Source organism: Symphalangus syndactylus, chromosome 3, assembly GCF_028878055.3.
Source record: "Symphalangus syndactylus isolate Jambi chromosome 3, NHGRI_mSymSyn1-v2.1_pri, whole genome shotgun sequence".
NCBI classification, from domain to species: Eukaryota; Metazoa; Chordata; class Mammalia; order Primates; family Hylobatidae; genus Symphalangus; species Symphalangus syndactylus.
In genome coordinates this window covers 10078638-10094148 of record NC_072425.2, presented here as the reverse complement: position 1 = coordinate 10094148, position 15511 = coordinate 10078638, and the positions used below count along the sequence as shown (strand labels likewise).

General features: G+C 55.6%; 1 protein-coding gene across 2 annotated transcripts in view; it reads left to right on the top strand.

The window, feature by feature from the left end:
• Nucleotides 1-15511, top strand: part of COL5A1 (collagen type V alpha 1 chain) — a 210114-nt gene that overhangs the window by 42136 nt on the left and 152467 nt on the right. For both annotated transcript variants that reach the window (XM_055270439.2, XM_055270438.2), the window contains exon 2: nt 9024-9191. In XM_055270439.2, coding sequence (XP_055126414.1) covers nt 9024-9191 — 168 coding nt within the window. The remainder of the gene's footprint in view (nt 1-9023; nt 9192-15511) is intronic.

The following is a 15511-nucleotide window of genomic DNA, read 5'->3' as shown; positions in this document are numbered from 1 at the left end:
GACCCCGACCCCAGGACCCATGGAGCCAGCCCGGTGCCGGGGACAGAGTTGGAAATAACCTTCTAATGAGATAAGGAGATAAAGATGATACTAGAATCCTACCACACTGCCTGGTGGGATTGGGGGAAAGCCTGCTGCCCCAGGAAGGGCGCAGGAATCCCGGAGGTCAGGCAGGTGGGTGAGTCAGCACTGAGGGGCACTCCTTGACTGGAAAGTAGCAGTGGGCACTGCTCCGGCTCAGGGGGGAACTGGGATGGGGGACCTGAGAAAAAGTCACCCCCCAAGTGACCACGAGTGACCAGGTGGAATCTGCTGGTGTGTTGTGGTTCTGGGGCCGGGGGAGCACCCCTGTGCATTTGTTGGCAAAAAGGAGCAGGCTCTGATGGATCACAAATGCCCAGCCTTTGGGAGCGGGGACTGCAGCCAGCACATCATCTGGTGGGGACAGACAGCCTGGGCTTCAAAGGCAGCCTACCCATAGCCAGTGCTTAAAGATATTGAGCTTGTAGCCGGGCGCGGTGGCTCACGCCTGTAATCCCAGCACTTTGGGAGGCCGAGGCGGGCAGATCACGAGGTCAGGAGATTGAGACCATCCTGGTTAACACGGTGAAACCCCATCTCTACTAAAAATACAAAAAATTAGCCGGGCGTGGGAGCGGGCGCCTGTAATCCCAGCTATGCGGGAGGCTGAGGCAGGAGAATGGCGTGAACCCCAGGGACAGAGCCTGCAGTGAGCCGAGATCGCGCCACTGCACTCCAGCCTGGGCGATAGTGAGACTACGTCTCAAAAAAAAAAAAAAGATATTGAGCTTGTTTAGGGGGAGAAAAAGGAATTAAGGAAAAAGATCCAATGCAGACGTCAGCAGCCCTCGCAGGAGTGTGCCATCCCACGGTCTCAGACCCAGCCTCCTTCCTGGGCAGGGGAGGCACCCTCCCCTCTGTTCACAGCTTGCTCTTGCTCTATGAGGGCCGCCGTGAGACAGTGACAGCAGAGTGGCACGCCAGGCTGAAGTGGGCTTTTATTTAGGAAAGTAGAATGGCTGTAAGGTGGTCAGGGGTCACCTCCTCCCGTGGCAGTGCTGAGGCTCCAGGTGCCCCTGGCTGCAGGAGTCCTCGAAAACTGGCAGAGAGGAAACCTGTGTGGCCATCCTGTTTCACCTCCAAACCTTCCACCCCTCGGAAAAAAGTGGGACCTTCCTCTTGAGCCCGTCGCAGGCTGATCACCATTCCTCCCTGGGGAGGAGGGCCAGGGAGTGGGGAACTGATAGCTAAGGAGGCCCATGCCGCTGCACCCAGAGATGGGCACTGTTTAGTAGCAGATGTTGGGATCTAACTCCAATTGGCATTAGCATAAAGATGGATACACCAGTTTCTGTAGATGTTTAGGCACAGCTTGATCCAGCTACTCAAACAGTGTGGCCAGAGTCTGTCTCTCTGCATCCTCTTACACCCTCTCCCAGGCTGTTGTGTGTAGAAGCTGTGGGCCCGCTCGCTCAGTCATTCAGCAGACACGGCCGAGTGCCCAGTGTGTGTGGGCTCCTGCGCAGGCCCCAGCCCTGCCCTGCACTTGAGGGCTCTGTTTCTGCCGCCGTTTGATACTCCCTCTCCATCAGGGCCCACCCCACCTGGGGGTGGGTGCTTGTGCCCTGGGAGCAGCTCATTGCACCCCCTTTCCTGGGGTGCCAGCACCCGGTGGGCTTTTCTGGCCGATTCTCTTTTGTTCTGAAGCCTGCTTCCCCACTGGGGAGATGAGGCTCTGAGGTCAGCACTTGGCAGGGTGCCCCTGAGCGTCTCCCTTCCTCGAGGCTGGCAGGATGGTGGTGCCATGGAGCGTCCGGGCTCGGGATCTGGATTCCATTCTGAGGACACATCTGTGTCACTCAAGAGGGTGGCCCCAGACCTCCGCTCTCCTTCCTGAAAGTGGCAGACTTCCGCAGCGTTTCTGTTGGTGGAGAAGCGTTCTTTCACGAGGGGCTTTACCTCCAAGGGGAGGGGCTGCTGAGCCTGAGAGATGCTCTCCAGCAGGGCAGGCTGTGACCGGGCCATAGTTGCCCCTTCCTTGCTTCTGAGCGCTCGGAGGAGTGCTTGGGCACCAGTGGATGGCCAGGAACTGATTTAAGTTCCCGCTAAAAGCAGCCATCTCATTCCATCAGCTCCCTTAGGTGCCGGAGCCCTGTACAGATGTCCAGCAGCCCCCCAGGTCTCGGGGGGAAAGCAGAGTGTTGCTGGGTTGGGTGCTGTGATGCTGCCCCGCTGTGCCTTCGGCCACCTGGCTGCCGGCATTCATCCTTTTAGCAGGTCTGTGAGCCTCAGGCCTTAAGGGGAGCCCAGGGCTCCATCCTCATGCCTCACCAGCTCGGTTTCAGTCCCTCATCTCTGGTTCTTTGTGCTGGGCCACATTAGTCCACTGCTGGTCCAGGCCAGGAGCACCTGGGTATGCTGAGCACTGCGGTCCTTGCATGATGTTTCAGCATCTCATGTCCTGCAGCTGTGTGATGAGAGGGTGGCAGGCCCTAGAGTGACATGGAATGCGGTTATTCTGGGTCAGCTCTGGAGAAGCAGAGAAGCTGACCTCCATGGGTGATCATGGAAATGCCTGTTGGGGACACAGAAAGTTATCCTAGCATGGTTAGTGGAGACATTGTTATTGGCTGGTGGAAAGGCTGACAATTTAGTGCAGCAATTGTAAAATTGCCCTATACCTCCTGATTTTCACCATTCACCTGCTCATTTGTTCACTGATTGATTGATCCATCCATTCATCTATTCATCCAGCATCCATTCATCCATTCATCCACCATCCATTCATTCATCCATCCATCCATCCATCCACCCATCCACCATCCATCCATCCATCCACCATCTATCCATCCACCATCCATCCATTCATCCATCCATCATCCTCCCATTCATCCATCCATCCATCCATCCATCCGTTCATTCATTCATCCATCCATCCATCATCCTTCCATTCATCCATCCATCATCCATCCATGCATGCATCTATCCATCCATTCATCCATCTATCCATCATCCATCCATCCATCCATCATCCATCCATCCACCATCCATCCATTCATCCATCCATCCATCCTCTCATTCATCCATCCATCCTCCATCCACCCATTCATCCATCCATCCATCATCTTCCATTCATCCATCCATCCATCCATCCTCCATCTATCCATCCATCCATCATTCCATTCATCCATCCATCATCCATCCATGCATGCATCTATCCATCCATCCATCCATCATCCTTCCATTCATCCATCCATCATCCATCCATGCATGCATCTATCCATCCATTCATCCATCCATCATCCATCCATCCATCCATCATCCATCTATCCATCCACCATCCATCCATTCATCCATCCATCCATTCATCCATCCATCCATCATCCTCTCATTCATCCATCCATCCTCTATCCACCCATTCATCCATCTATCCATCCATCATCCTTCCATTCATCCATCCATCCTCCATCCATCCATCCATCCATCCATCTATCCATCCATCATTCCATTCATCCATCCATCATCCATCCATCCATCCATCCATTCATGCATCCATCATCCATCTATCCACCATCCATGCATTCATCCATCCATCCACCATCCATCCATCCATCATCCATCATCCATCCATCCACCCACCCATCCATCCACCATCCATCCATCCATCCATCCATCCACCATCCATTTATCCATCCATCCATCCATTCATCCATCCATCATCCTCCCATTCATCCATCCATCCTCCATCCATCCATCCATCATTCCATCCATCCATCCACCATCCATCCATCCATCATCCATCATCCATCCATCCATCCATCCATCCATCATCCATCATCCATCCATCCACCATCCATCCATTCTTGCATCCATCATCCATCCATCCACCATCCAGGCATTCATCCATCCATCCACAATCCATCCATCATCCATCATCCATCCATCCACCCACCCATCCATCCACCATCCATCCATCCATTCATCCATCCATCCATCCACCATCCATCCATCCATTCATCCATCCATCCATCCACCATCTATCCACCATCATCCATCCATCTTCCATCATCCATCCATCCACCCACCCATCCATCCATCCACCATCCATCCATCCATTCATCCATCCACCCATCCATCCACCATCCATCCACCATCATCCATCCATTGTCCATCATCCATCCATCCACCCACCCATCCATCCATCCACCCACCCATCCATCCATCCACCATCCATCCATCCATCAACCATTCATTCATCCATCATCCATCCATTCATCCATCCATCCTACATGTCTGTGTTGAGCTCCGCCTATGTGCCAGTGCTGCAGTCTTGCTTGTATTTCTTATCAGGGTCTTTGTGCTGCCTTTTGTGGTGCATGGCACCCATGCAGAACTCAAACACTCATTTCCAAATTACTCTCCTTCTTCCTTCCTCCTTCTCCTTCTCCTTTTTCTTCTTCTTCCTCTTCCTTTTTTTTGAGACCAGGTTATGCTCTGTCACCTAAGCTGGAGTGCAGTGACGTGATCTTGGCTTACTGCAACCTCCACCACCCAGGGTCAAACGAGCCTCACACCTCAGCCCCTCAGTAGCTGGGACCACAGGTGCATGCCACCAAGCCCAGCTAATTTTTGTATTTATGTAGAGATGGGGTTTTACCATGTTGCCCAGGTTGGTCTCCAACTCCTGAGCTCAAGCCATCCGCCTGCCTCGGCCTCCCAAAGTGCTGGAATTCCAGTCCTGAGCCACCGTGCCTGGCCATCAAATTCTTTTCAGTCACCTCCCTTCTTGCTTAAAACTGACCTATTCCTTTATAGGTCTGGTGACATGATGCCTGGTTACATCCTCATAAAAATGGGCCTCTGGGATGCCAAGGACAAATACTTCTACTTGTAACAGTGCAGGGGATGCAGAGGCCAACTTCTCTAACTCTGGTCAACTCAGGGAAGGGCAAGAGGTATTCCTTGGGCAAGCAAGGCTGTGCAGGATGCCTGACCCCTAGGTGCTGGGGGTAAACGCCTCTTGTAGTTTAAAGACTCTGAAGCCACTGGCCTTGTGCTGGGCCCATGTCCCATAGGTGGCTCCAGGGAGGCTCCTGGTTTCAGTGCACACAGCTGATGTGAGCAAGCCACGTTGGGGAAAGGGATTGAATGCAGGGAGTCAGGTGGATACAGTTTCTGGGAGACCTGGTGTGGGGGGGTCAGGAGGCCCCACTCCACTATCCCATTTGGGGTTGCACCACCATAGTGAGGCTGCCACCCAGACTGCAGGAAGTTGCTGCCGCCAATGCCACCTGGTGCCCTGAAGCTGGTCCCAGGCCGTGGCATGCATGGGGGTCTGGACACCAGGATCACCTCCATATGCTGTGTCTGGGGATATGGCCCTGTTGGCTGTGCCAGGGCGGAGGAGGCTGCCACTTCCCTCTTACTGTCCAACTCCATGAGTCTCTCTGATTGGTAGACTCTAATTTGCACCCTGCATCCTTATGCAAAGGCACCTGGGAAGTGTAATTTTTAGCTCCCCAGACTGCAGAGCAGGATGGTGCCTGGAGGAGGCGGGGCTGGAGCTTGGGTGGCCAAGGCACAGCAGGACGCCTGCTATTCTCTGGGACTCCATCCATCCATCCATCCATCCATCCATCCATCCATCCACCATGTGATGGACTGACCCCATAGGTGATCTGGTCATGGCGAGGGTTCCATGGAAGCAACAAAGTTTTTGTTTCATGAAGCTTTCGGAGCTGGCCTTCTGTGCATCAAATGGTCAGTCTCAGGAAGCTCTGGACGCATCCGCATGGTCCTTCATTAAAGAGTGAGCACCAGGCTGGGTGTGGAGACCACACGCGTGATGCCCTCTCTGTCTTCACTGAGCACCTGGGTTGCTCCGTGGGTCCTATGGGAACTGCTGGTGATGGGCCCCTGCCTGGCTGTCTAGGAGAAAAGGGCAAAAGAGAGGGGCTCTTGTTTGCTGAGCCGGGAAGTGCACGGGCCAGTGTGCGGTGGCCACTGTTGATTCTGCAGCTTCTCTCACTGGCCTTGACCCACTGGGATCCACCCTCTGGTGGGGGGGGTGGGCACTGGCTTCAAACCCACATCCCCCTGTCCCCAAAGCTCGTGCTGTGTCCAAGTGGAGTTTTCATCCTGATGGAGACTGGAAGAAAAGCTCCTGAAAGGCTGTGCTGCCAGGCTCCTCCTGGGCTCTCCCCAACCTTTTCTTTTTTAAAAAGTACTTAATGTTTTCCTCTGCTCTGGCACGGGAAGCCCCTGGCCAGCAGGAGGGGTGGCACTGGGCCTGGGAAAGGTCTGGTGGCCTCTTAAACTTGTTGCAACAGAGATCTGCGAACATGTCCACCAAGCCTGCTGGAAAACAGCTCTTGCCTTCAGCAATGGAGAAAACAGGCTTGCGAGCCTGCGTCTGGGAAGAGCATCACGGGCTTGTTATGGTGTAAGTCCAGGAAGCCCCGGCCAGGATCCTTGCTCCCCTGCCCTGGCCGCTGCCAGTGCTGGAATTGAGTCTTAGGGATGACCCAGGGCTCGGCACTGTCATCTTCAGCAGGTGGGCCGGCAGCTGGCATGTTGTCTCTTCCCACGGGCTGCATCCAGGCCCAGGGCTGTGCGGTGCAGCCTCTCCAGGCACCTGCACTCAGCGTTGCTTCTCCAGTCAAAGGCAAAAGCCCACCAAAGCCTTCTTTGCTGGGGCCAGGTGGGAGGTGCCATACATGCCCGAGGGAGGGACAGAGCTGGGTGGGCTGTGCCCTGCTTGGCAGCTGAAAGCCACCCAGGAAATCAGAGAGGCCATGAGAGGCCTGGATGCGGGGTGTTCTGGGTCCCTGTGCCGCCCCTCCCCTTTGTAACTGTTCCCACACCGAGGTGGGAAATCCTCAGCTTCTCCATGTTTCTGGCTTCTTGATTTAATTGGCAGAGGACTGCAGCAAAGCCAAGCTGCAGAAATGACACCTTCAGAGGCAGGAACTTCAGAACCCTAGGACGTGGGTACTGCAGAGCCTTCCAGAGAACCGTGGACGGGGAGGTGCTTCATGAATGAGAAGTGAAGCTTTGATTTCCCTCCACCCTAGTCTCCTTCAGAGCCCTGCCCAGGCTGCTGTCTTCCCTGCACTGTCAGCTGGTCATGGTGGGGGTGGGGGTGGCACAGGGCCCTGTCTGTACCTCCTTGTGGCCTGTGCACCAAGCACAGTGCCTGTGCTGAGTCCCCTGGAGGGTCAGGGAGTGCTGGGGAGACAGAGGCCTCCGTCTGGGTGCTCCTCTTGCTGAGGGCCTGTTGGGACAAGCAGTGACACTGTGCTGTTGTCTCTGGCGGCCACCTCCTCCCGTGTCAGTGCTGAGGCTGCAGGTGCCACTGGCTGCAGGAGGCCTTGAAAACTAGCAGAGAGGAAACCTGCATGGCCATCCTGTCTCACCTCCAAACCTTCCGCCCTTGGGAAAAAAGTGGGACTTTCCTCTTGAGCTCGTCGCAGGCTTGTCATCATTCCTCCCTGGGGAGGAGGGCCAGGCCAGGGAGCCGGGAACTGATAGCTACGGAGGCCCACGCCGCTGCACCCAGAGATGGGCACTGTTTAGTAGCAGATGTTGGGATCTAACTCCAATTGGCATTAGCATAAAGATGGATACACCAGTTTCTGTCAGGCACAGCTTGATCCAGCTACCCAAACAGTGTGGCTAGAGTCTGTCTCTCTGCATCCTCAGGCAAGCACTCTCCACCCGCTCAGGAGACAGTTGCTAGCAGCTGCAGGTTCCTGTTCTGTCTTTGGAGCCAGCAGAGCAGGGAGGATTCCTCTTTCTCAAAGGAAAAAAGCCCCAGGACGGAGCTTCCTTGTCCTGGCTGGTCTCAGGTCCATCCCTGAGCTGACCATCTGGGACAGGGCAGTGTCATGCTCTGATTGGCCAGCAGAGGGGGCACGGCCAACCCCATCCACATCTACTGGGCAGGGCAGTTGCTGGCGCTGGGTTCCTCCAACTCCCAGGCCGCCCCAGCACACACCGTTCTGTCGCTGCAATGCCAACTTCGCATTTATTTTCTCTGCTGGGACTCCCAGGGAGCCTCTTGCTTGTGGGCACAGGAGCAGTGCTTTCCCCATAAAACTGACCTTGTTCAGGGCAGGTACCTGGATTCGCACCTTGTGGTGGATGCAGGTCTGGGGTCCTCGTGGTGTGGGGGAAGGAGGCTCTGGCAGATGGGGCCATCTTTTGTGTTGGAGGGTGACCACTGAGCTCCCTGGTAATGATCACGGCTTCAGCTGGCCAGCGGTCAGCTTATCCCCTGCCCTTCCCTGAGAGCCCCTGGATTGAGGGTCAGGAACCTTCTGGAAGGGATGCGGAGGCTGCCCCTCCCTTGTTCTTGGCTCTTCATGGTCTGGTGATATGGGCAGGGGTCTTCCGGGGCAATGGAAACTGCACACCCGCCGTAAACGGTCATGGGAAGGCGACAGACAGTCCAGGTGGATAACAAGGGGGGATAAACTAGGCCAGTGACATCCCTGTGACCTCCGGAGGGGCCTCAGGCGGGGTGAAGGTTCTCAGGGCTGCAGGGCAGATGTTGTGACCCACTGGTTCTCCTGTGTCACTGCACAGCACCCCATAAGGCGGTCAGTTCCACAGTGGGCCTTCTGTGGCCTTCCAGCATCTGCCTGGGCTGCTCTCCTTACGTGGCCAATGAGAAGAGGTGTCTGGGAGGCTGGGTATGTGGCTCCTGCCAGCCTCAGGAGCCACGAGAGCACAGTGAGGAAGGCGGGCGTCGTCAGAGCCAAGCTAGCCCGGGTCTGCCCCTGGTGTGTGGCTGCTGGTGGGGACAGGGATGAGACCCTCCTCCACAGCGTGGTGCCCTGCCTCGCCCAGCACGTGGCTCTAAGCTGGTCCTGGGGCTCTTCTGAGTGCCCAGGATTCACAGTGGTTGGGGTGGGGGTGCTTCCCATCATCCCAGCTTCTGGGTGCTCCCTGGCGCTCCTTTCCTCTTCGTGGCTAACTCCACTCCTCCTCTGTCATTTCAGCTCAGCCAGCAGATCTCCTGAAGGTTCTAGATTTTCACAACTTGCCTGATGGAATAACAAAGACAACAGGCTTTTGCGCCACGCGGCGATCTTCCAAAGGCCCGGATGTCGCTTACAGAGTCACCAAAGACGCGCAGCTCAGCGCACCCACCAAGCAGCTGTACCCTGGTAAGTGCCACACCCTTCTGTTTGGGGGTGGTAGGTCCCATTGGCCCTCTGGCCTCCAGCCAGGAGCAGCGCTCAAGCCTGTGTGGCGGCAGAAACAGGCTCCGTTTTCCAGGAAGCCCCTCTCACCAGCCCAGTTTCGTTTCACTGTAGTGAAAATGCAGTTGCGGCCGGGCGCGGTGGCTCCAGCCTGTAATCCCAGCACTTTGGGAGGCCAAGGCGGGCGGATCACGAGGTCAGGAGATCGAGACCACGGTGAAACCCTGTCTCTACTAAAAATACAAAAAAAAAAAAATTAGCCGGGCGTGGTGGCAGGTGCCTGTAGTCCCAGCTACTTGGAGAGGCTGAGGCAGGAGAATGGCGTGAACCCGGGAGGCGGAGCTTGCAGTGAGCCGAGATCGTGCTACTGCACTCCAGCCTGGGCGACAGAGCAAGACTCCGTCTCAAAAAATAAAAGAAAATGTAGTTGCAACGGTGGGATTTTGTCCTTCTGGACTGGACTGGGCTTTGTCACCGTCCTTCTCTGCTGGATGTGGGTGGGTGGGTGAGTGTGGCCCGGTGCCCTTGACCTTGTATCAGCTGTGTCTCTGGTCGTAGCTGGGCCGCCAGGACTCTAAGGGCAGAAGGAGTCGGATGAGTCCTGAGGGATGAGGTTGAGAGAAACCTCGGGGTCGTGGGAAAGGAAGCACTTCCAGGCAGAAGCTTAGCTGGAGGCAGTGACATTAAGAGACGATGAATCAAATGTCGTGAGTCCTAGCAGGAGCATGGGAGGCTTTTAATGAGAATCAATTGCCAAATGCCAGGTCTCTGCTTTTAATTACATACCCGGAGTGGGAAGCAGCATTAGCTCTAAGATGCAGCATCCAAGTTGTCCCTGTCACCCAGTCGTGGGGCGGCACCTGTCACAGTTAATTAAACCCTCTGGGCTTATCTGGACGTGGTTAATGAGCTGGTGATGGAGAACCTCATTGCCTTGCTCCTCTTTCTGATTCGGATAAGAAAGGGATGGGGGATGTAGGGCAGGTGAGTTCACTTTATGGGATGCTCCGTAATTATTAGAAGACAGCACGGCATCTCTTTGGTGGACCTGGAGTGTCCCCGGCATTGAACCCACGATCAGGGCAGTCTTTGAACGCTCCATGGTGTTTCTGATGATCGTGTCCCCACGGGGCCCCTGAAGGACACCCTCTTTTGAGGGGCTGTTTCTGCTTCCACAGACTTGCTCTCTGTACACTCATCCCCAGCCATTGCCCAGCCCTCCTTTACATCCATGTGACCTTGAAGAGTTTGTCTCTGAGAGAATCTGGGCAGTTCTTTTCAAGAATGGTTTTGAGAATGAGTTATTTCAAGAAATACCTCCGAGGCACCAAGTCCCTGCCTTGCAGCTCGGTGGAGGTGAGGTGAGGTGGCCTGGGACCCCTGGCAGCCCACACTCTCTTAAACAGCCCACCTCTGGGTACCAGAGTGGCCCTGGGCTGTGGATCCCCAGCCTCAAGAGTGTGGAACTCATCGTCTTGGACAGCCTGTCCTCGCAAAGGACTGCAGCGGTTTCGTTTCTCCAGGCGTCCGGAGGAGCGTTCCTAAGCTTTTGGGAGAGCGTCTCTTTTGGAATTAGCCACGGAATGCTCACTTGGATCTTGGCCCAGAAGTTGCACCCTTTTCTGCCCCATGACCCCAGGTTTAGAATTTGTGATCTAGAGAGCCTGGGAGGGCTGGTCCAGGGAAGGGCTTAGAGAGCTGATTGCCAAGGATCACGTGGACTCTGGGTGTGTGACACGCTGAGGGGCACACTGGGGAAGTAAGCGCTCCTGCTTTCCAAGGAGATCTTCAGCCACTTTGTTTAAGCTTCTCTGTGTCACCCAGTTCTGGGGTGTGGGCACCACACATTCACTGGACTTTGTCCTTCTCTGCTGGATTATCTTGTGGCCAGAAATATTACAGTATCTCAGGAATACAGGCTAATTATTGAATAAATAATCTAGGATCAGCTGGGCGCAGTGGCTCATCCTGTAATCCCAGCACTTTGGGAGGCTGAGGCAGGCGGATCACTTAAGGTCAGGAGTTTGAGACCAGCCTGGCCAACATAGTGAAACCCCATCTCTACCAAAAATACAAAAATTAGCTGGGCGTGGTGGTGCACGCCTGTAATCCCAGCTACTGGGGAGGCTGAGGCAGGAGAATCACTTGAACCCGGGAGGCGGAGGTTGCAGTGAGCTGAGATCACACCACTGCACTCCAGCCTGGGTGAGAGTGAGACTGTGTCAAAAAAAAAAAAAAAAAAAAAAAAAAAAAAGAAGGAAAAGAAAGAAATGGCTTGGCCTTCCAGCAGTTTCTGCATAGCAGGCTCTCTGTGCCTCTCTCAGCAGGGACCCCAGCCCTGAGCAGGGCTCTTATCTACAGATCAATTGGTTTCCATGTCTGTTTCCGGCTTTTAACCAGATGCTAGGTAAGCGAGGTTACCGTGACACAGTGAAGCAGTGAGCCGAGATCGTGCCATTGCACTCCAGCCTGGGCAACAGAGAGAGTGAGACTGTCTCAAACAAAACAAAACAAACAAAAAAACCAACACATAATCTAGGGTAAATTTCCGAATAGTATGCGGGATTTTTTTTTTTAAGTCCATGTTTTTTCTCAGTTTTCCAAAGTGCTTCACTTGCTCTTCCAGAGCCTTCTGTGAATTAGCTTACAGAGTAGAGTGGGTCCATATAAGCCAATTGCCCCATTCATGGCAGATGAAGCTGGAGGTTGCTTGGGCAGTATTTAAGCAGGGCTGTCTACGGAGTCCCTTCTGCGGGTCCCAAAGTGTTGGGTTGGGACCTGCAGAGGTCCCAAGGGACACTGTTGGAGACCAGTGTCATAGGACGTCATTTGCCTTTGAATTGACGCCGTACCCCGCCTCGCCCCTTCCGCCCGGCCCTCCGAGCAAAATCGCCACCTGTCCTCTGTTGCTCGGACTCCCTCCACCCCAGTTGGCTGTGGGCCCCTCAGTGGAGGGACTCAGAAGCTCACTTCAGATTTTCTGTTGAGAAGTGCTCAGTGTGTAGGGGCCACACATAGGAAAGGGTCGTTTGCTTGGGACCAACATGGCCTCGCGTCAGCCACTCGTGTGGGTCAGCCTAAGCGCTAGGGGAGCCGGAGCTGCACCATGCCCTGTCTCAGGGAGCAGCAGCATCTGCGGGGTTCTAGAGACCCGTACCTGCCTGGCAGCTGCAGAGGAAGAAGAGAGGGTGCAGCCCAGGTGGCCAGGGCAAGGCCTGGGCTGTGGGGAACTGAGTGGAGCAAAAACAGTATCTGCAAGTATCTCTTGGCGAGAGGGGAAGCCCACATCCAGGCAGCTGTTTCCCCGGCATCCGATCCCCTGACAAAATCCCTGAGCAGGCTCCCCAGATTCCCCGAAGAGCTCACACACCCCTCGGCAACCCAGCAGCCAAGTGGCCCTGGGTCACGGGGGTGGGGGTTTGGAGACTGAGCTCAGCAGGTGACTGGGAGCCTCCACCTGGGTGCAGTGCCCGTCCCTGCCCAGGCTGCACAGGCGTTGACCTCTGCCCGCCACCCACACGGGCACCACCTGGTCCTGTATCTCCCACTGGGCACGAACTGGCAGAGTGATCTGGGTGCCGGGGAGACACAGCCATGAACAGAACAGATGGAGCCCGGCCTCCTCTGGCCTGGGAGAGTGAGGTTCCCTAGGCCGCCCTCCTCAGGGGCACCGCCCTCCCTTCTGTACAGGTGAAGAATCCTGTTTGCATTTTCTGCACTTAGGGGCAGGACAGAGGTTAGAATTTCCCTCCTCATTCGAAGAGGGTTTTCTAGTCTTGCTCGGACCCAGCAATCTGGGTTCTGGGATCTGTTGGACCAGGGAGCTCGACCCCGAGCCACAGATTCTGACCCATCGTGGGTGCTGGGTTGTCCTGGTACCAGGGAGATGAGGCTGCAAGGACTGAAGCCCAGGACTGTGACGTGGGGGCCGCCAGTGAAGCAGGGAGGGTTGGGACTTCCTTCCCTGTGGGGTCCCAGGCCTCAGCCCCCTGTGCCTGCAGCGCACACATCGCCACATGGTGAGGCGGCCTGAGACCCTGAAGGCAGCGGGCCTGGCTTCCTCACCAGGTGGCCCGAGATCTGGGATCCACGTCCCCGCTAGGGGCTGGGATGGGGCACTCCCTGCCTTGTTAACCCAGCACTGCTTGTTTGTAATGACCCAGATCTGAGCTGTCCCCTGTGAGGATGACCAGGCGAGGCAGTGTCCCCCATGGTCACCTGACTCAGGGACCAGCCCCACCCGAGCCCACTTCCTGGATCAGCGCGCAGCCTCCTCCTCGGCTCTGCTGCTGTGGGTGGGGCCCTCGCCATTTTGTCCTCTGTATGTTCCTTTTTCTCTGTACCCCTCTTCTGACCAGGCCTCTGAGATTTGCCTCCTACTCAGGACCCCAGGCAGGGTTGGGTGGAAGCCACGGCTCTGCCCACACCGCCCTGCCCCTTGGCCGACACCCTGTCATCGCCTGTGGCTGTCCTGCACCCCAGGGCCTGGGCTCCAGAATCAGCCTCCCTCGGGCAGAATGTCCTGCTGCCCCTCGCTGCCCCCGCCAGTGCCTTCCTGCCAGAGAGCGAGGGAGCAGCCAGTCACACTGGGCCCCGGGACCCTCTGCAGGACTGCGCTGAGTGCTGGATGAGCGTCTCAGGGACGGCTGAGAACAGGGTGCCGGCTGCAGGGGCAGGCCGACGTGAGGGGAAGATGGAGGCAGCGGTGGGAGGGTAGTGTCCTCAGCCTGGGGGCTTTGCAGACCCTCTACTCACTGAGCAGATGCTCCCCACTCCCCTGCACCCCCATAGAGCAGGATAGGGGTTCCCTCATGGCTGAGAGGAGGGGGGCTCCCATGAAATAAGATGTGGAGTTCCCACCTGGGTGCGTGCACAGGCCTCCCCTTGTGACTGGAGACCGTCTCTTCCTTACTCCATCTTCGACCGCATGGGTTGGTCCAGCTCAGGGAATGTGGCCATGACAAATGCAGTAAGTTTGGGTCCAGGACGGAAGGTTCCAGAACAAAGTTCTCCCTGCAGGGGCTGCCAGATGGCAGCTTCCTCTCTGGGGCCCCTCACCTGTCCCACCCCAGTCTGGGACTGAGAGCCCTTCTGGTCACGATTGAGGACGGCTGGTGAAGCGCCTTCTGCCTTGGTGCCTCGGTGCCCTTGGACCCTAGTCCTTTGCCCTGGGCCTGCCATGCTTCCCTCAGCCCAGCCCCTCCTGGGCTGCCGGGGTCCAGCTGAAACCTCACCCACCCCCCAGGTTCCTGGCCCCCTGTCCAAAGTTAGCCACACCCCACATTCATTTCCTGTCCTCTGACCTCTTTCTGCCACCCTGCCCCACTACCCCCTGCATTATTTGTAATTATTATTTTTATTATTATTGTTATTATTATTGAGACAGAGTCTCACTCTGTCGCCCAGTCTGGAGTGTAGTGGTGTAATCTTGGCTCACTGCAACCTCTACCTCCCACGTTCAAGCGATTCTCCTGCCTCAGCCCCCCGAGTAGTTGGGATTACAGGTGTGTGCCACCACACCCGGCTAATTTTTTTATATTTTTGGCAGAGATGGGGGATTCACCATGTTGGCCAGGCTGGTGTGGAACTCCTGACCTCAAGTGATTCTCCTGCCTTGGCCTCCCAAAGTGCTGGGATTACAGGCATGAGCCGCCTCGCCCAGCTTGCAATTATTTAACTAACTGGTTTGGTTTGATAATTTCTGTTTGTATCGTGGGAGTATCACTTTCTGAGGTCAGGGACCATATCTGTCCCTTGACTGTGTCACCCTAGAGCCTGGCACCAATCACTGTTTATTAGGGGACCAGTCACGGTTTATTGATCACATAATCCACTGTAGTGAGCAATCAGTGTGCTTAATAACTGTTGGCTCAGTATGATTCAGTTTCAACACAAATGCATTTATTGTACTCCTACTGCATATCTAAAGTGCTCTAGTGCCTTTGGACTTCAGCAGAAGTAAAAATGAAAAGCTCTGGCCGGGCGCGGTGGCTCACGCCTGTAATCCCAGCACTTTGGGAGGCCGAGGCAGGCAGATCACGAGGTCAGGAGATCGAGACGATCCTGACTAACACAGTGAAACCCTGTCTCTACTAAAAAATACACAAAAAATTAGCCAGGCGTGGTGGCGGGCGCCTGTAGTCCCAGCTACTAGGGAGGCTGAGGCAGGAGAATGGCGTGAACCCAGGAGGCGGAGCTTGCAGTGAGCCGAGATCACGCGACTGCACTCCAGCCTGGGCACAGAGCAAGACTCCGTCTGAAAAGAAAAGAGAAGAGAAGAGAAG